At 49.0% G+C, this 17956-nt stretch overlaps 1 protein-coding gene across 1 annotated transcript; it reads left to right on the top strand.

Moving 5' to 3' along the window:
- Nucleotides 1–6821: 6821 nt before the first annotated feature.
- Nucleotides 6822–7268, top strand: LOC130881032 (protein S100-A11-like). Its single transcript, XM_057780199.1, has one exon. It carries the CDS (start codon nucleotides 6885–6887, stop codon nucleotides 7266–7268), a length of 384 nt encoding a protein of 127 aa, XP_057636182.1. The 5' UTR covers nucleotides 6822–6884.
- Nucleotides 7269–17956: the final 10688 nt, after the last annotated feature.

Consider the following 17956-nt stretch of genomic DNA (forward strand, 5'->3'; position numbering starts at 1 on the left):
GTTGTAGACATACTGTATTGTTGACCAAGGTTTCTGTCCCACCCAGTCCTGCAGTCATTCAGTCCCAAAGAAATATATGGAGGTCTACATTAACCATAAACTAGTTAGCCTGTTATCTCGGGCTTCTTATTAATTAGTTATTATATATTAACCCATAATTCTTGTCTGTGTTAGTCATGTGGCTTGGTACCTTTCCTCAGCAAGGTATTCTCATCTGCGTCCTCTATGTCTGGGTCATGATAGCAGACTGAATCTTTCCTCTTCCCAGAATTCTCCTGTTCTCATTGGCCTTCCTCTACTTCCTACCTGGTTGCCCTGCCTATACTTCCTGTCTGGTTCCTGGACAATCAGTATTTTATTAAACAAGTACAAGAAACAAATCTTTACAGGGTAAAACCATTGTCCCACAGCACTGTGTGTTCTAGGGCAAATGATCCCCCCCCCCACTGTGCTCACTTCATCCTTATCACAGAGAGGGTGATCTGCTTTGGGGTGTGCAGCCGCTAGCAGTGTTGAAGGAGGCTGCTTGTTGGTTCCCAGCTGCTTGGCTAGCTTAGACCCAAAATAATCACACAGAAACTGTATTAATTAAATCACTGCTTGGCCCATTAGCTCTAGCTACTTATTGTCTAACTCATATTAATTTAACCCATTTCTGTTAATCTGTATATTGCCATGTGGCTATAGCTTACCGGGTAAAGTTTCTAGCATCTGTCTCCAGTGGCAGCTCCATGGCTTCTCTCTGACTCTACCCTTCTTTCTCCCAGCATTCAGTTTAGTTTTCCTCACCTACCTAAGTTCTGCCCTATCAACAGGCCAAGGCAGTTTCTTTATTCATTAACCAAGACAGAAGGACCTCCCACATCATTTCTCCTTTTCTGTTTATACAAAAAGGAAGGCTTTTACTTTAACAAAGTAAAATTACATAAAACAAAACAGGCATCATGCAAGAATTACAATTACAATATTTATATCTACTTAATCTTTTATCATAACTAAGGAAGACTATAACTATAAATTCTTCAACTCCATCAAAGACTCCAGAAGGACATAATATTACCTAAGTAAAAAGGAAGTACATTGTAAACAACTTCTAAAACTCTAGAAATCACAGAGACATCTTTCTGCTTGGGCAGTCACCCAAAGTTCTTCTGTACCATTGGGCATCCATATTCAGCCTACAGGCCCATAGTATCCAGCAGACTTTTCCATGAGGCAGGAAATTTCAAAGGCAGTTCCGCCTATATTGACAGCTTGTCAGTAACTTTTTTCAGTATCCTGCAGAATGTCTAGCAGACTCTTTCATGAAGCAAAAACCCTGAAGGAGAGCCTCACATTTAGCCAAGTTCAGCATTCATTTATCTGTAGGTCCTGCATGTCCAGTTCATCAAGCAGGACAGGCAAGAGTAGTTTCTTACCCAAATGGCTAACCAATGTTATAAGGAGCCTTTTTGATGCCCATCTTCCTCTTGAAGTAATTGGTTCTATCAGGAGCAGATGTGTCTCACTGTCATGAAAAGTTCTAATTTCTTAAAACATTTTAAATGCTATATTCTGTAGTCTTGGAAAGGTTTGAAGAATGCCTATCCATCTGAAATACATCTCTATAAATGTAGAAAATCTAACTAACATGACTACAAGCTTGAATATTATAGGTAATTATCTATTAATCTATATTTCTTAATTATATATTACATTTTAAATGAGCTGCACAAACACAATATCTTAATCAAGAACAGAAATATACATATAACAAAATTGATCTTAAATTTGTATTAATAAACCAAATCCATACCAATGCAAATCTCTATAACATATCCCCCCTTTAAATGTAAAGAAGCATTTACAAACAATATTTGGGAATATGGGTGTAGTTTTGTCCAAACTTATTCCTGCTGTTTATTGGGCAAAGTAATTTTTGGGGGTGTTCATGGTAACCTCTCAGGAGGTCATGGTCTATCAAACCATATAGTCTGGAATGAATCCACAGGTTCTCATCCTCTGTGGAAACAAAAGAAGAACTTTTCCAAACCAACATATCCTTAGACCCAAATTCTGAAGTCAAGATACCTTTATAATACACATGCTGGTTTAGCAGCCCATACAATCAAATGTCTCTCAGTCCCTCCTTCACAGTCAAAAAATTCAAAGAAAACACAATTATATATATATATATATATATATATATATATATATATATATATATATTCCAGACTCTGTGTATAGTCCTTATTTACATGGCTTATTTTCTTTACTCCTTTTAATCTATGACTGTCTGTATTCTGTCTCTTTAAAGACTTTTTTTTTTAAAAAATATGACTTACTTCTTTTCCAACTTTCTATACTCTTCTCCTTCTCTCTCCCAAGCCTATGTATATTTATCCAACACTATGACCCACTTTTATGTCTGAATCTGTCCTTATGGCATTATCTGTAATTCCTATAAAGGGAAAGATTTAATTGGGGCTGTCTTACAGTTTCAGAGTTTTAATTCATTGTCAGCGTGGTGGGAAACATGACAGTGTGCAGGCAGACATGATACTGGAGAAGGAGCTGGGAGCTCTGTATCTTGATCTGCAGATAGTAAAAGGAGACTGTGTGCCACAATGGGTGTAGCTTGAGCATATGAGACCTCAAAGCCTGCCTCTAATGAGGCCATGTCTCCTAATAGTGACATTCCCTATAGGCCAACATGAGTGTATCGGGGGCCATTCCTATTCAAGCCTCCACACAGCCCATGCTGGTGTCTTCTGCCTAAGGAAACCACATACCTGCTTGTGTGCTTGTGTGCATTTCCAGCCAGCATCCTGAACTATGTCTGGTTGCATTGGCCACCCCTAGCATCTGCTACATATTTGTGACTCCATTTCATCTTCCTCTCAGTTGGGAAATCACATCTTATTTAGCTCAGCTCTGAGGAGCTACCCTCCAGAGGGTCCACAGGCTTCTCGCTGCAAAACCATGCCCAAGCTACACCTGGCAGGGTTGGGAGGACTAGAGCAAGGAATGAGTTCCCTCGGTGTGCACTTCCTTCCCATCTCAGCCATTTGGAGTTGTGGTTGCAGTCTATAAAGCCACTACTTCTAACTCTCATATCATAAGCAGAAGACTGTGAGTCTTAAAGATGGGGTTGGGGAGAGGACTCTGTGTGCAGAGTATTTATGCCGTAAGCACGATGACCTGGGTTTGAACCCGTAGAACCCACACAAAACTGGGTGTGGTAGCTCATACTTGTTAACACAGCTCTCCTATGGCAAGATTCTCCTAAGACAAGAGAATTGCAGAAACTCAAGGGCTACTGAGCCTGGCATGTATAGCAATGAACAAGAAACGCCGTCTCAATAAGGCAGAAAGTGAGGGCCAACATCTGAGCTGTCCGTGCCCATAATCACACACACACACACAACTAACTCTCTCTCTCTCTCTCTCTCTCTCTCTCTCTCTCTCTCTCTCTCTCTCTCATACACACACACACAGAGAGATAGAAACAGAGAGAGAGAGAGAGAGAGAGAGAGAGAGAGAGAGAGCTTTGCCCTTCTTTTCCCCTGTGGCAAGCCTTCCCTAAGCAATCATAACTCCCAGTTCTCTACAAATACTTGGCCATAGGCATGTCCCCTAAAAACCCTCTTTGTAGTAAGAGGACACCAGCACTCTGAGAACAGAGCCGTGGAGAGCCGCCTAGCCAGCGAGCAGAAGAGCCAGAGCCTGAACTACGATGTGACCAACTCTAAAGCCAAATCAGCCCCACTTTTCCTAATCACATGTGTTTCCCTGTAACTCCTCGGGTCATGAGCTTGTCAGTTTCCTCCAGAGTGAGGCTTCCCTTGTGGCCCCAGTCAGCACTTTCTGAGGAAAGAATGGGAAGACAGAGGTGAGGCAGAGGCGGGAGAAGCGCTGGGTCAGCACAGCTGGAAGAACCGGTGGGGAACACATGCGACAAAGGAGCTCTGGAGCCTCAGCAACAGCAGTGCTCCCCTCTTCACTCAGGGCAAGAAGGAACCAAGTCTATCCCTCAGTTTCCCCATCTGTCAGATGGGGATGAGGACACAGCTGAGAATAAATCAGACAGACTCAAGGGTGGCTCGCTTTTCCTGAGTTGGAGCTCGTCCTGGGATAGAGGCCTCGGGAGGACCATGTTGTCCCACTGTGGGCGAAAGGAAGGCAGGGAGCTTCACAGGGAAGGGTCAGGTGGGCGGCCGGCTGCTGTGCATGGCTGTCGGCTGAGATCACTGCCTTCCCCTTCCAGCTGCCTGGGGATATTATAAGGTTGCGGAGACAGCAAGAGGAAGCACTAGCTTGAGGGCCTCTTTGGGGGGCTGGGAGGGGAGCAGAAGAGTCAGACGCTAATGAAAAAAACATTTGGCGTTCAAGGTGACTGCAAGGGTTGGGGGCTTGTTGGGTCAGGGTCTGACTTTAGCTGGAAACAAGTCCCCAGATGCAGAGGGGCCAGGCTGAGGACAGCTGTTGAGGAGGTGTCTAATACAGACTTTGTTGACCTTGGCTTCTTCGGAGTGGCAGACCGCAAGACCTTGACTGAGAAGATGCCCTGTGGGGCAGCTGTGGTCTTGAGGCCTTGCGGCCCAAGCATCCCCGTGTTCTCTGCCTCCAACCGGGGTGGTTGTTGCAATGGCTTCCCAGTTCATCCAGAGATGGCATTTGCTGGGTAACTGGGACACAAGAACTCATCAAGGTGGTAATGTTGGGATGGACTTGGGGAACAATTTCTAACTTACCTCTTCATCTGCCGGACAAGAATCCTGGCTAGTTCTCCTCCTGATTAAAAGGACCGAAGCTTGCCCTCCCTCCCAGCACCTCTGCCAAGGACACACCTCTAGCTCCCAGCTAGGGGATCCGGGCTCAGAAAGGTTAAGGCCTTAAGCTGCTCAGCTGAAAAGGGATGGAGGCTGAGTCTCCACTTCTGATCATAAGGGAAGAAATCCGTTGCTGCAGGCCAGTCCTCCCTACTTCCTTCTAGAGGCTCAGAAACTCTTGAAGGTTGGCCATCGTGAGAGACATAGACAGTGGAGGAACTGAGCACAGGGCTGTGGAGCAGGACATTGGTCTTCAGGCTGCTTCTGTGAAAAGCGACATCCTGTTTGCTGGAGAAAGGGCCTGGGAGAAGCTATAGGAGCAGAGCGACTAAGAATGTTCTCAGATGAAAATGCTCATTAGCCACTGAACAAGACTCCATCAGCAAGCAGCCTTTATCCCTCGGGAGAGAGAGGGGTCCTGGCAGTGAGCTTTCATTCTCGTGGGACCCTTGGTTCTCCTAGGGATGAAGTCATCTGGCCTCTTGATATAAGCTCTCTCAGGGAAATCCACTGTCTCTTGCTCCATCAAGAGTTTCTAGGTGCCTGGCTGTATTAGAGAGCTCTGAAGATGCTGCAAGCGTAGGTTGCCTGGTGGCCTCACATGGGAAGCCATGCCTCTGTATGTCCCCCTTTGGGTATCTTCGTCAGGCCATAGGCAGTCTTGGTCCTTCACAGGGATGGAGAACCACCCACTCTGAAAGGGACGTTGGGGTCCCTTCCAACTTTCTTTGGAGCAGGCCAAGCAAATCTAGTCCCAGGAAGGAGAAGGCATTACTAAATGGGAATTAGAGAACTTCCCAGAAGTGTCCTGCAAGGACTTTCTGGAGAAAAACACTGGAGGGGGCAAGAAGTAGACATCCAGGAGTCTGCACTAAGGGGTTATGGGAAGAATCAGGCCGTGAAATACTTAGATGAGTTTCCTGCTCCAGGTACCTCCTGGATCAGGAAGGCCATCTTCCTGTTTGACTGGTTCTGCTCTGTTTGGACTCGAGTAGAGGGTGAACCATCTAGATGAGAAGTCAGAGGACCGCTCCCCACCGCCCTGACAGTGACTGTTCCGTGAGGAAGCCTTCTGCTGAAGGACGCCCTCACTAAAGGTTCCAAGAAAGCCAGCTGCTAAAGCTGCTTGGGCTGAGAGTCATCACCCCAAACCAGGTACCACTTCTAGACTGAGCACAGAGGATTCTCCAATCCTCCTGGAGCCTGAGAGGTGTTTCAGAAGCTCTCAGGTGGACAGCGCCTGGGAATGGAAGCTGATGTTGGGGAAGGTTGCAAAGCCAGATTGGTCTTCCTGTTCGCACCTTCTGCTCCTCTGGAAAACAGCATGCGACACCCGTCTAAAAAGCTTCTTCGCATTCAAAACCCATTTCTACCCCCTTTAGTACTCCTTCCTTTTCCTCTGTTTTACGCGGAGGATGCAAATTCCCAGCACCATCCCCTCCCCAAATACAAAACAAAAAGCCCTCCAAGTCTAAAGAGATATGATAGGCCTGGACACAGGCTCCCCACATCTCCCAGTGCACAAGGCCTCCCGTATTCCTGCTCAGAAGCAGAACGGCTGTTCTTGCCGAAGACAATGTGGTTCTAATATATATCAACAGAGTCACAGAAAAGCTCCCCCTCCCCTCTTTTTTTTTTTTTAAGAAGTTAACTTCATTTCTAGAACTTGTGTGTTTCTCATTAGTAACGCTGTCTTTTGAAATGCAGCCGAGGGAGGCGATTCCAGTTGAAATCAAAACTGATACGTGAGCATTTGACTTAAACGCTGCTCTCTGCATGCCTGCCTGCCTGCCTCCCTGAGGCTGATGCCCACAGAGATGGGACAGTGAGTCTGGAGTCCCCAGTTCTCTGTATAGCAAGGGAAAGCGCTAGGCTGGAACAATTCACCTCTGTCCTTCCTAGCAGTCTAAAGAGAGGGGTGACCTTGACAGAGGGGCTCTGCTGAGTGACCACCACGCTAAGCTCCCTGGGAGGGTTCCAGTCATCACAAGAGTCACAACCTGGGCCACTCCCGTACCCGCCGCTGTCAGCCGCAGTCGCCATCGGTTCCTGCTCCTCACCAGCTTGGCAAAAATGCCCAAACCCACAGAGACTGAGCGATGCATCGAGTCCCTGATTGCCATTTTCCAAAAGTACAGTGGGAAGGATGGGAACAGCTGCCAGCTCTCCAAAACCGAGTTCCTCACCTTCATGAACACGGAGCTGGCCGCCTTCACGAAGAACCAGAAGGACCCTGGTGTCCTGGACCTCATGATGAAGAAGCTGGATCTCAACAGTGATGGGCAGCTAGATTTCCAAGAGTTTCTCAACCTCATTGGTGGCTTAGCCATAGCATGCCATGATTTCTTCCTCATGAGTTCCAGAAGCGTTTCTAACCTTCCCATTTCCCTTCCAGCCACCAAGTCATCACGTCCTCCCCCACCCACACCTGCACGGAGCCCACCACATCTCACATAACACGCAGCCTGTTCCTGCTAGCAGAAATAAAACAATGTCATTTTTTTAATGTAAAAAAAAAAAAAAAGAGTCACAACCTGAACGCTTTTTAGATGACAGAGTGGGGCGCACACATTCCACCGGGGGGGGGGGGGTCACGTCGCTCCTCACTTTCTAGGTTCTCAGCTTTTCCAAGTGGAAAAGTCCCCCCTGGAGTCTTCTGGGCCTGTTATGGCATCCTTACCCCATGTGACCAGGCCTTCTGGAGAATATTAAGAGGATGGAAAATTCTCTTCATGACAGGCCAAGGGGTCTGCTCAACCTTTCTGCCAATGAGGGTCACTTTCTGGGTATCCAAATGTGCCTGTCACTTTCTAGGTGGAGAAACAATTTTGGGAAGCTAAACCAGGTCATCGACTGCTTTCCTAGCTGACACTTTACCCAGTGACCCCAAGTTGAATTTGATTGGTTTCAAGGGTGGCAGAAGACTAGAGGCCCCTTCCACTGCCACCACGGCCCTACCCTATCTAATCTGGTCTCCCCATTTTTATGGCTCAATTACCTCCTTCCTTACAGGGAAAACCCTTCTCTTTCCACCATCCCTGGAGGACAGTCATGACTTCAGCCTTCCACCATCAGGGGCAGCTCAGACAGGGCGACAACTCAACCAAAGCACCCTTTATCTCTGATGGTGTTATTTGGATTTGCAAACTCTGTGCCTTGTTTCTTTACCCAGGGACGTCACCTTCATGAGGACAAATGTCTCTTCTGAGCCTGTCTTCCCAGCTACTAGCTAAGCAGACTCAGTATGGGCTTGCAGACCAAAGAAGTGGTTAATAGAATAACAAAGTGTTTCCTGGGAGCAGCCAGATGGCGCAGTGGCTAAAAGTGCCTGCCACCAAGCCTGAAGACCTGCATTCCATCCCTGGCAAAGAAGAGAAAAGAGTCCTGAAAGTTGTCTCTGACAGAGAGAGAGAGAGAGAGAGAGAGAGAGAGAGAGAGAGAGAGAGATGTGGGAGTGATTTCTTACTAATCTGTTGCTTTCATTGGTTAATTAATAAAGAAACTGCCTAGGCCCATTTGATAGGTCAACCCTTAGGTGGGTGGAGTAAACAGAACAGAATGCTGGGAGAAAGAAGCCGAGTCAGTTAGTCGCCATGATTCTCCCACTCCAGACAGACGCAGGTTAAGATCTTTCCTGGTAAGCCAGCTTGTGGTGCTACACAGAATATTAGAAATGGATTAATCAAAGATGTGAGAATTAGCCAATAAGAGGCTAGAACTAATGGGCCAGGCAGTGTTTAAAAGAATACAGTTTCCGTGTAATTATTTTGGGTAAAGCTAACTATGCGGGTGGCCGGGCACTGGGAACGCAGCCCACTGCAGCTCCTTACTACGAGAGAGAGAGAGAGAGAGAGAGAGAGAGAGAGAGAGAGAGAGAGAGAGAGAGGAGAGAGAGAGAAGAGAGGAAAGAGAAAAAGATTAAAAAATTCTGACTTTACCCTGAATTCTCACCTGTTCTTTCTGTGGTGACTCCTTTAACAGAATGGCAGAATGGCATGCCCATCAGGTGACCTTTACAGATGACTTTTTCTCTAGGATCCTTCTGGATGGCATCATCAGGACCACCATGTGCCAAGCATGGCATGCGCTTGACTTTGGTGAATGCCTTCCCCAGCACTGCCCCGCTTAAGTAATTGATGGATCAACCCGTTCCATCACCCAGTGAGAGAGGCTGGGGACCATCTTCTCCCTCTCTCTCACTGCAGGTTAGATTTGGGCAAACAGGAGGCAGCATACTGTAGAAAATAGGAAGAAGCGAGAGCTGCCTGGAAAGAACATTTATATCTCATAGCCACCTATGCCTCCCATGGGGACTCGGGGAAATGGACCCACGCATCTCATCCCTATTCCCTCGCCTATGGCCCAGAGACCAGCACTCTTCCTTCCCTGTGAGGGTCTGCGCTATGAAGTGAGTCTGTAGGAGCGTGTGCTGAGCCTAACCAGGTCAGACCCTATGCTGGGCCCTGGGTGTGCCAGTGAAGGCAGAAAACATTAGATATCCTAGAAACCCGTCTTGCCTCCATCCCTAGCCCACCAGCTGGGCCAGTTGTCTTTGGCGTGCTTGGCATCTCCTCTCCACAGTCCCTAGCCCGTCTGTGCCAGTGTGTATTCTGTGTGGCTACCATCACTCTCCTCCACTAGAAGCTTCCAGACAGACAAGGCCTCATCCACTGCTCTCTTACAATGTCTGCCCTTGTGGGGTCTCTCCTCTGAGGAGCATGTGAGTAGAGCAGAGGGGCTGGAACTGAAGGACTTCCCTCACAGGCACCGTGTCCCTAGTCCTACAGGCTCACTCAAACCACGGAACCGCTAAGTGAACAGATGTCAGGGTTTCCACCGTGGGAGGAACAGAGGGTCAGAGAGGATAACTCACTAGCTTCAGGTCACACAGTTGCTGTGAAATCCCAGAGACAAGAGTTTGAAGCTGGAACGATGAGTCACCAGCTTGCCCCTGCAAGCCAGAGATCCAGGTTGGGCATACAAAGACACTGAAGTCTCCAGATCAGAGCTACCATGAAGGGATGGTTTTATTTAATGGCCTGGGGGGTGGGGTTGGGCTTGTCCCTGTCCCCACTCTGACACCACAGTGAACCTTGAACTGCTGACTGGAGTGGGTTGCGGGCAGGGCAGAGGTGAAAGGGGGCTGCATGGCCCACAGGGCTGGGGAAATGAGCTAATTGAGACCTTGCAGTGGGGTGGGCCACAGCTGGGCAGCTGTTGCTAGCTCTGGGTGGACAGAGGTCAGAGGGTCAGCCCTGTCCCAGGAACAGTACAGATCTGTCCCTGTCCGTGTACAAGGGACCCGACACCTGCATAGGGAACCACTCCTTCTAGCCATTCTCTTAAGAGACAAGTGATCAGCTTAGGGCTGGGTGTTCCAGGTGTCATTGTCCAGGGATTCTTAAGCCCTCAAACTCCTTGACTTTATTTGGGTTATAATGAGTAGCTGTAGGACACAGGAATGAGCCTTCCCTATCCTCTCCTGGTCCCAGAACCCAGAATCTAGCACTTGGCACCCAGCGTATGCCACACGGCCTGCATCTTGCTGAGTGAGTGCTTGCTAAGTGCTTTTGCATTGATTAGAAACAACCCCGCGATAAAATCACAAGGTTACACGCCAGCCTTATCTGACTAGGGTGTGGATGCTCAGGGTGGGCGTGGTTTTCACCTTGACACGATTCGGTCTAGCAACCTACATGAGTTAGGACTTGTCCTGGATCGTGGAGACACCCCCCCCCCCCCCGTCTCAATTATCTCTAGATACTGTGGTGTGTAATAAAATCGGGAAAGACTTCTCAGAGCAAAGGTCTTCATGGCACCTTCAGTGAGGGGAGGGGTGTGAGGGTGGCTAGGTGCAGGAGTGTGGCATCAAGTCTTCCGCGTGTCTGTCTTCAGCCAGCAGGTTTTTACTTCCAGCTCCTATATGGGGCACTGCTAGACAGATGAGCCCTCCAGACCTTTTCCTCAGGGCTAATCTGCCAAGCGGTTAAGACCCTGAGGGTGGAGGACAGGGCAGGAGGTCAAGAGGCTAGAATAAGCCAGAGTTTAGAATGCCTGGTCTGTCTCTCCTATAACAGGGACATCTTCCCTGTCTATCTCTACCCATGCCCACGTTCCCAAACCAAGAGCCTGGTGTGTGTGTGTGTGTGTGTGTGTGTGTGTGTGTGTGCACTGCAAACTCTAACCTTCCTCTGTTCATGGCTGAGTCAGAAGCCTCCCACTGCCTCCCAGAATGGTGCGTGCTGTCGGTTATGGGTGAGGTGGGAATGAGGACGGTGCAGGCTCCAGGCTGTGCCAGGCAGGACAGAGGGGCTCCCTGCTGCTCTTGCCTTTGCTCAGCACTGTGGCAGCTTGCTATTCCAGGCATAGGCTGAGAGCTGGTTGCAAATGAGGGTGGCAGGCTCTGTCCCAGAATTACCAGACCCAAGTCTGCATCTGAACAGGAGCTGCGCAGTCAGGGTGGAGAAGGGCTGCTCCACAGAGCATCCTCAGTCAGCTCTTGGCTTTCTGTGAGGTCTCCTGGGCTGTTGAGTGGGTAGATGCTGATAAGAAAGCTATCGGCTTGGCATACAGTGAGAGGATCCAGTCTCAATTCAAAGAAGCAGGCTCTGAGGCTGAGCGGGAAGACAGAGGGCAGTTCACTGGTCTCTGGAAGCAGATGGACCAGAGAAAGGATGGGAGTGGGTGGGGCAGGGTCAGCCCCTCTGTCCTGTGGTGAGTTTAAAAATAGAGCCAAAAGAGAATTGAGAGGCACATGGAATGGCCAGATGCCCTCTCCTTACTCCACGTCTGCGAGGGGAAGTCAGGAATCACGCCCAGCCTGCGGTTTCCAGGACCTCTCCCTAATAAAGCTGGGGCCAGGGGCCGTGCATTCCAGGGGCCATAATTAAAACCACCAAGGGTTATTAGGAATCACAGACCGTTCAGTCGGAAGCTCTTGCTATGGTAATTCAAACAAGGTGATTACAGACGATTAGCAGGCCTAATGCCTTCAGTTGAAATCCAGCCCGGTGGAGGGATGAACCTACCTTACTTCCTGTGGGCCGCAAAGGGGTCAGACCTGGGACTGAAAGTTTGGAAGGTCAGTACCAAGGAGGCCAATGTGCTCCTCATCCAGGTAGTATGCTTAGGGAGTACAGGGTGAGGAAGACTGGCCCCACCTGGTGGGGCAAAAATGAACCAAGCACTCTCATTTGCCCACAGAAGGGGGGCCCTGCTTACCTCTTCAGCCTCCTCCCCCAGTGACTTATTGGGTGTTGTGGTCCCAACAACACGGAAGGGAAGGTTTCTCTCTGCTCCTATAGACAACTGATATGTATCTCTCCCAGTGCTAAGTAATCATACATCCTCATTAGTCCATCAAAGCCAGTGCCATGGTCTGCTTGTGATGGATGCGGGCCTTAAGAGACAGTCTGTCATGCACGCTGGGGCTTTGACCTCAATCCACTTGACCCTGAAACCCTGATGTTGTCTCCTGAATGTTTGTGAGTCCACAAGATGGGTGGGTTTACTGTGAATTCTTTCCCCAAAGAGGGGTGACTGAGATACTTGCTAAAGACTCTCAGCTAGAGAGGCGCAGAATACGGCCCAGGTTTGCTGACACTAAGCCCATGTTTCCAGTTTCTTTGCCATAGTGTTAGGGACAGAAATGAGGCTGTCACCAAGCTTGACCCACTGGTGGCCAGCAGCAAGATTCAGCTGTGAGTGAGGACACAATATGGGAGCTTGGAGCTGTCAGGGGCCAGAACCCCACACTGCCAGTTTCAAACCTGCATAGGAAGGAATATCATCTATACGAGCAACACGAGCTCCTGAGTCCCAGGGCTTCACCAAAAAAAAAAAAAAAAAAAAAAAAAAAAAAAAAGAATTCATTCCTTTTTGCCTATACAGTCTTTTGTGTACCACGGGGAGCCTGCTATGAGCCGTGAATGCTCATGTGAGCTGCTGTTTCAGTTAAAAAGAAAAGTTCCTGTCTTCATGAAACCAACAGACTTTATGAAAGGCTGGTAAACACACACACATGCTGATATATATATATATATATATATATATATATACACACACACACATATATATATAATGATATACACATGTGTTGTGTATGTATAGCAGTACACATACTATAAGCATTCACATATTAAACACACAATGTAGGAGGCATATACCAGCCTGGCCAATGACAGGCTGCATAGATGGCAGCACTGTCTGCATCTCTCGGTGTCACTGGACTGTACCTTTGTACCAGTTAGATTTCCATAGTTTCTCTCTATGGTGTTTGTACAATGACAAACATCATCTAGTCGCATATTTCTCAGAATGTAGCCCCATCATCAAGCAATGCTCAACTGTATAACATACACCCTCCACCAAACAAACAAGCAAGAAACCCCCCAAACAATAACAACACAACAGAGCTAGAATGTGGTGAAGGGGAGGAGTCAGAGGAATCCAAGGAGCAGACATTTGAGCAGAGACTTTGGTTAGGTGGAAGCTCAGGCCAGGTGAGCTCAGGGGAAAGGCCTTTGCAAGGGAAACTGCATGTGCAAAGGCCCTGGGGTAGGCCAAGGTTTGGAGGTCAGTGAGCAAGTTGTGCATCCCCAGAGCGCAGTGGCTTCCCCTCTAGATGAGTCCTTTCATGGTCTCACATGATACACACATGTGTTGTGTATGTATAACAGTACACATACTATAAGGAGTATAGTGGAGGGAGCCTTATCAGGCACCTTAGACAGACATGGCAACCAAAGAAGAGAAGTGTGTCTTTCCTGTCTGTCCGTCACTCTGTAAACATCTTTCTTGTAAGACCCAGTGGGTATTTCTTCTAGCTTGTTGCTGGAATTGAGTCCATGTCTATACCTGCCCTAGACAGAGGAACACTGCTGTAGCTGGTTTAGACCAGGAGATCTGCCTATGCCTTTGAGCTGTGCTGAAGCCGTTTTCTGAGGAACAGGTAGCAGAGGCAGGAAGAGGAAACCCAGTGAAGCAGGCGATAGGTGAATGAGGGGGTGCCCACAGGGAACACCCATGCACACCAGGCAGGAACTGTGGTATAGGAAACAGGAGGCCTGAATGCCTGGACTCCTGGTGTGTCTGCTGGGTGGGGGAGGGGAGGTGATGAAGACCACACCCTCTCTTCCCAGAGCTGCTTTGTGCTTCATCTTTGCTGTGGGCCCCAGGCCACTGCAACATTTGCCTTTCAGTCTGTCTCCAGCCTGAAAGAAGAAGCAGGTGAACTTAATGGATGAAAAACCCATCCTCTGGCAAAGTCCACAGTTGGAGAAATAAACAAAATAGTTACATTGGTATTTTAAGACTTTATGTTTGTTTAAAAGAAAAATATTCCCCCAGTGTACTCAAACCTAGCGATCCCTTGCCCTGACTTAGGTTTCCTAATCTCTGGGTTCAGAAGTCCTTCCTTCACTGCCTGACTACTTCGCTCTGCAGCAGGATGGCCAGGCTTGTGGGAAGGAAAAGCAGCCCTGGGAGGATGCCACTACACAGAGAGCTCTGAGCTCATCCAAGCCAGGAGGCAGCGAATGGCGAGTTCCACAGGGTGGGGCAGAAGCTGTCAAGGAGAGCAGAACCTGCGTGGTTCCAGAATCCAACCCTTGTTTAGCCGAGAGGACAAGCAGTGCCACCACAGCTCATCCTGGCGAGTGACAGCAGCTGATACAAGCTGGAAGAAGCAGAAAGGAGACGTTACTGGCACATTTACTGCTCCTTTCTTTGTCTCTTCCCGCCTCTTCGGTCTGTTCTCTGTATAGTGCTATTTCTCCTCCTGGTGGGAAGGGGCCCACTGCAAGCAAAGGTTCAGCACCTGGTGGTATCTGTGTAGGAGTCTCTCTGCCTCCGTCAGTGTACCTGCAAAGGCACTGATTCCTTTGCCTGGATTCCATGCTCAGTACTTAGTTGGTTCACTTACTTTGAACTGGATGGCACAAGCCACCTGTATAAGATACAAACACATAAGATTATGTGCCCTCCTCTGTCATTTGGGCACTGAGCTTGTCCCCTAGGAACTGTGGGATCCTGAAGCTCAACCACAGATGTCTACCTCCAGGAACAACAGCCTCATGTCACCTTGGTGTCCAGAGGCCAAGTCTGATTCAGACCAGGGCCAGCTGTCACCCAGAACTTTACCCGTCATGACTACAGTTGTGTCTGAGTGTCTGCAGCTGGTCCAAGTGCTCAAGGTCAAGGCTTCCATCTCAAGGGGCCAAGATAAATGTCCACCTCCTCTGCTCAGACCGAAGGCTGGACAGTTCCTAGAAGAAAAATAGGGATGCTGTGACCACAGATGGTGCCTGCAAAGGGGACGACTTTCTCCTGGTAGGTTTAAAGGGGCATACTCCGCCAAGCCCCGTGTGGCATCATGACAGGGTGCATTTAGGTGCTTGCTGGACCCTGTGTAGACCAGGCAATGGAAAGAGCACAGGTTCTGGAAGCACACAGGCTCAGAATAGATGCTAACTCCTTGTGTAACCTCAGGCTTTTTTAACCTCCTTGTGACTCAGTTTCCTCATGTATAAGGTGAAGACAGACTGCTACCGTGCCCTTAGCAATGACACCAGGCAAGAGGGGCGATTGGTCCCTGGGCTGGCCCACAGCAGGCCTCTCAGTACCCAGTTGCTCTTACCTTGTTGGATCCTATTACTCAGCGTGAGGGCCTCACTGGGGAGAGCGAGCCCACCTGGGTTATTCATTGGGCATGGAAGCTGCAGGTGTACTAGAGGTCCCGCACGCCCGCTGGCTGGTATGAGACGCTAGGACATGCGTATGCTAACACGCTCATGGTCTGCCACAGGTGGGCAATGCCCCATGTGACCCTGTGACTTCCATTTTCTAGCTCATCTCTGTCTGGGTAGATGTTTTTAACATTGAGAAGTTAGTTCACACCTACTTAGGGACACATTGAGAAGAAGACTTATTTGGAAGTGGATGGGGCAGTTGGTAGGACAGTGACCCTGTGGTAGCTCTGTTATTACAGACTGGCAACACACACTGCTCTGCGACTGGGGACAGCTGGCAGAGGCAGTATAACCCGTGGCCTCTGGGAACTGGAGGACTAGGGAGGGTTTCTGACTTTGCCACTGAAACACAAGACATCGTCTCCAGTGAGAGCATTGACCTCTGGGCACCCGAGTTTCCTTATCTTTTAGTGGGATCCCACCGCCCACCTGATGGCATTCGGTGTCAAGATCTGTGACCAGAGGTTCTCCACATCACAGACCTGTCTGCATTCTCATGGTAATGCTGGCCAAGGGTTCCCCCATGTGTCCTGGCTCTAGCCTTGATTTGGGGGGACAGAACAGGTTGCCCAACACACCCCTACAGAAGAGGCTCATGGATAGAATCTTGGCCTGGACCTTGCCACCAGGTCCCCCAAATCAAGAGATATCTTGTACCTCCAGGCTCCCTGCCCCCTCAAGAGCCACTTGGCTCCTCTGAGCTCAGACAATAGCAGCTTTGTTCTTCAGTAAAGAACCTTAATTGATTGAAAAGAAGAAGGAGGAGGAAAATCCGAGCTCTTCCTTATGAAGCTCTTAATTTAATAGGTGAAATGTCAGGGAAATCAATGCCAGGCTCGTTCCTTGAGGCCTCATTACGCTGTCCATTAAACAACTTTTATTCTTTGTTTATAGTTACCCTTCCCCCCTCTTATTCCTCTCCCACCCCTCCTCTCCCTCAATAAAAGAACATTTTTAAATTTATGATGTTAAGGAAAGGGCCATGGGCTGAGAAACTAAGTTATGAGAAATCTACTAGCCATCCTTGGCAGGACGGAGAAAAGCTGGCCACCACAAAATATCCGCATGAGTAGTGGCTGCCACAGGCAGGCCCGGGAGGGTGATCACGGGAGCAGCAGGTTTCTGTAGTTTGCAATCTGAGGGACTTTCTGGCAGTGAAAAGTCCTCATTTGTTGGGTGATGGTCAGAAGAGTGCCTGGAACTTTCTTTTGCCAGTTGAGAAGCTGCAAGTCTTGTGTCTACTGGGTCCTGGTGGGTCAGGAAGGGTGCTGGCCAGATGTTATCTGGTTCACGAGTTCTGCCGGGAGGCTCTGGATACAGGTAGGGGAGTCTGGAGGACCATGGGCCTGACCAGCGGCTGCCTGTCACTCTCAGTCTTGCTTTTGGTTTCACAGGACCACACGCGGGACACCCCAAACCAAAGAATGACCCAGGCCCAAGACAAAGCTAGTTAGAGGACAGGTAAGGTAAATCTCACAGAGCTTCCAAAGGCCATGTCAGACCTTGTTCCTGAGATTCTCAGAGCCAGCTCGGTGATGCAAATCTGGGTCAGGTCCTTCCAGGTTTCCAGAGGTGTGTGCTGTTCAGAGGGACCCTAGCTCCATACAGACCCCACAGGGGTGAATGCAGAGATGAGCTTCCCGTGAGGAACATCTGCTTAGGAGGTAACTTGGGAAGCCATCCCGGAGTGGGGGACAGGGTTGGTGACAAAGTGAGATTGCACCATGGGCAATGGGGGCTTAGCTTTTCTGGGAAACTAGAACATGCCTCAGGGAAGAACCCTCTGTGGTCACAGTTTCCTCCTGTACTCCTCCCCAAGCTCGGAGCTTCAAGGATGCAGTGAGGACAGGCTGGTCCCCCAGGCCTTTCCGGGAAGGGGAGGGGGCTGTGGAGGACTCCGTGTGGTCCAAACTCCAGCTCAGTTCTGAATCTTAGGCTTCAATCTGTAAGGGAGAGGTGATTGTGCCTGTGGCATCCCTGTGGTCCATGGTGCTAAAGGGCTAGAAGGTTAGTGACTGTTTATCTACTGACTGTGGCCTTGTCTCCTCCAGTTCAGGTGGTTGAAGCCTAACTTTCCTGAGATGGAGATGAGCTCAAGGTTAGAGGGAGGCATGAGGGTGGGGTTTTAAGTCAATAGGGTGGGTGTCCTTATAAGACAAGAGAGTAGGTTGGGGGTGTAACTCAGCTGGCCCAGTGCTCGCCTAGCTCAGTCTCTAGTCACTTCAGTCGAGCATGGTGTAATTCCAGCACTTAGGAGTGGGCAATGGGAGGATCGGAAGTTCAAGGCCATCCTCAGCTACATAGAGAGTGACTCTATGAGAGGGCTATTTTTCTCCCCCACCTTTCTCTCACCCCCTCTACCTGCCATCCAGACCTCGGGAAGGTACAGTGACAGGG

The sequence above is a fragment of the Chionomys nivalis genome, chromosome 9 (assembly GCF_950005125.1).
Source record: "Chionomys nivalis chromosome 9, mChiNiv1.1, whole genome shotgun sequence".
Taxonomy (NCBI): Eukaryota; Metazoa; Chordata; class Mammalia; order Rodentia; family Cricetidae; genus Chionomys; species Chionomys nivalis.

What these genes read in the sequence shown, in the direction of transcription:
- LOC130881032 (XM_057780199.1), top strand. Translation starts at nt 6,885, where the DNA reads ATGCCCAAACCCACAGAGACTGAGCGATGCATCGAGTCCCTGATTGCC.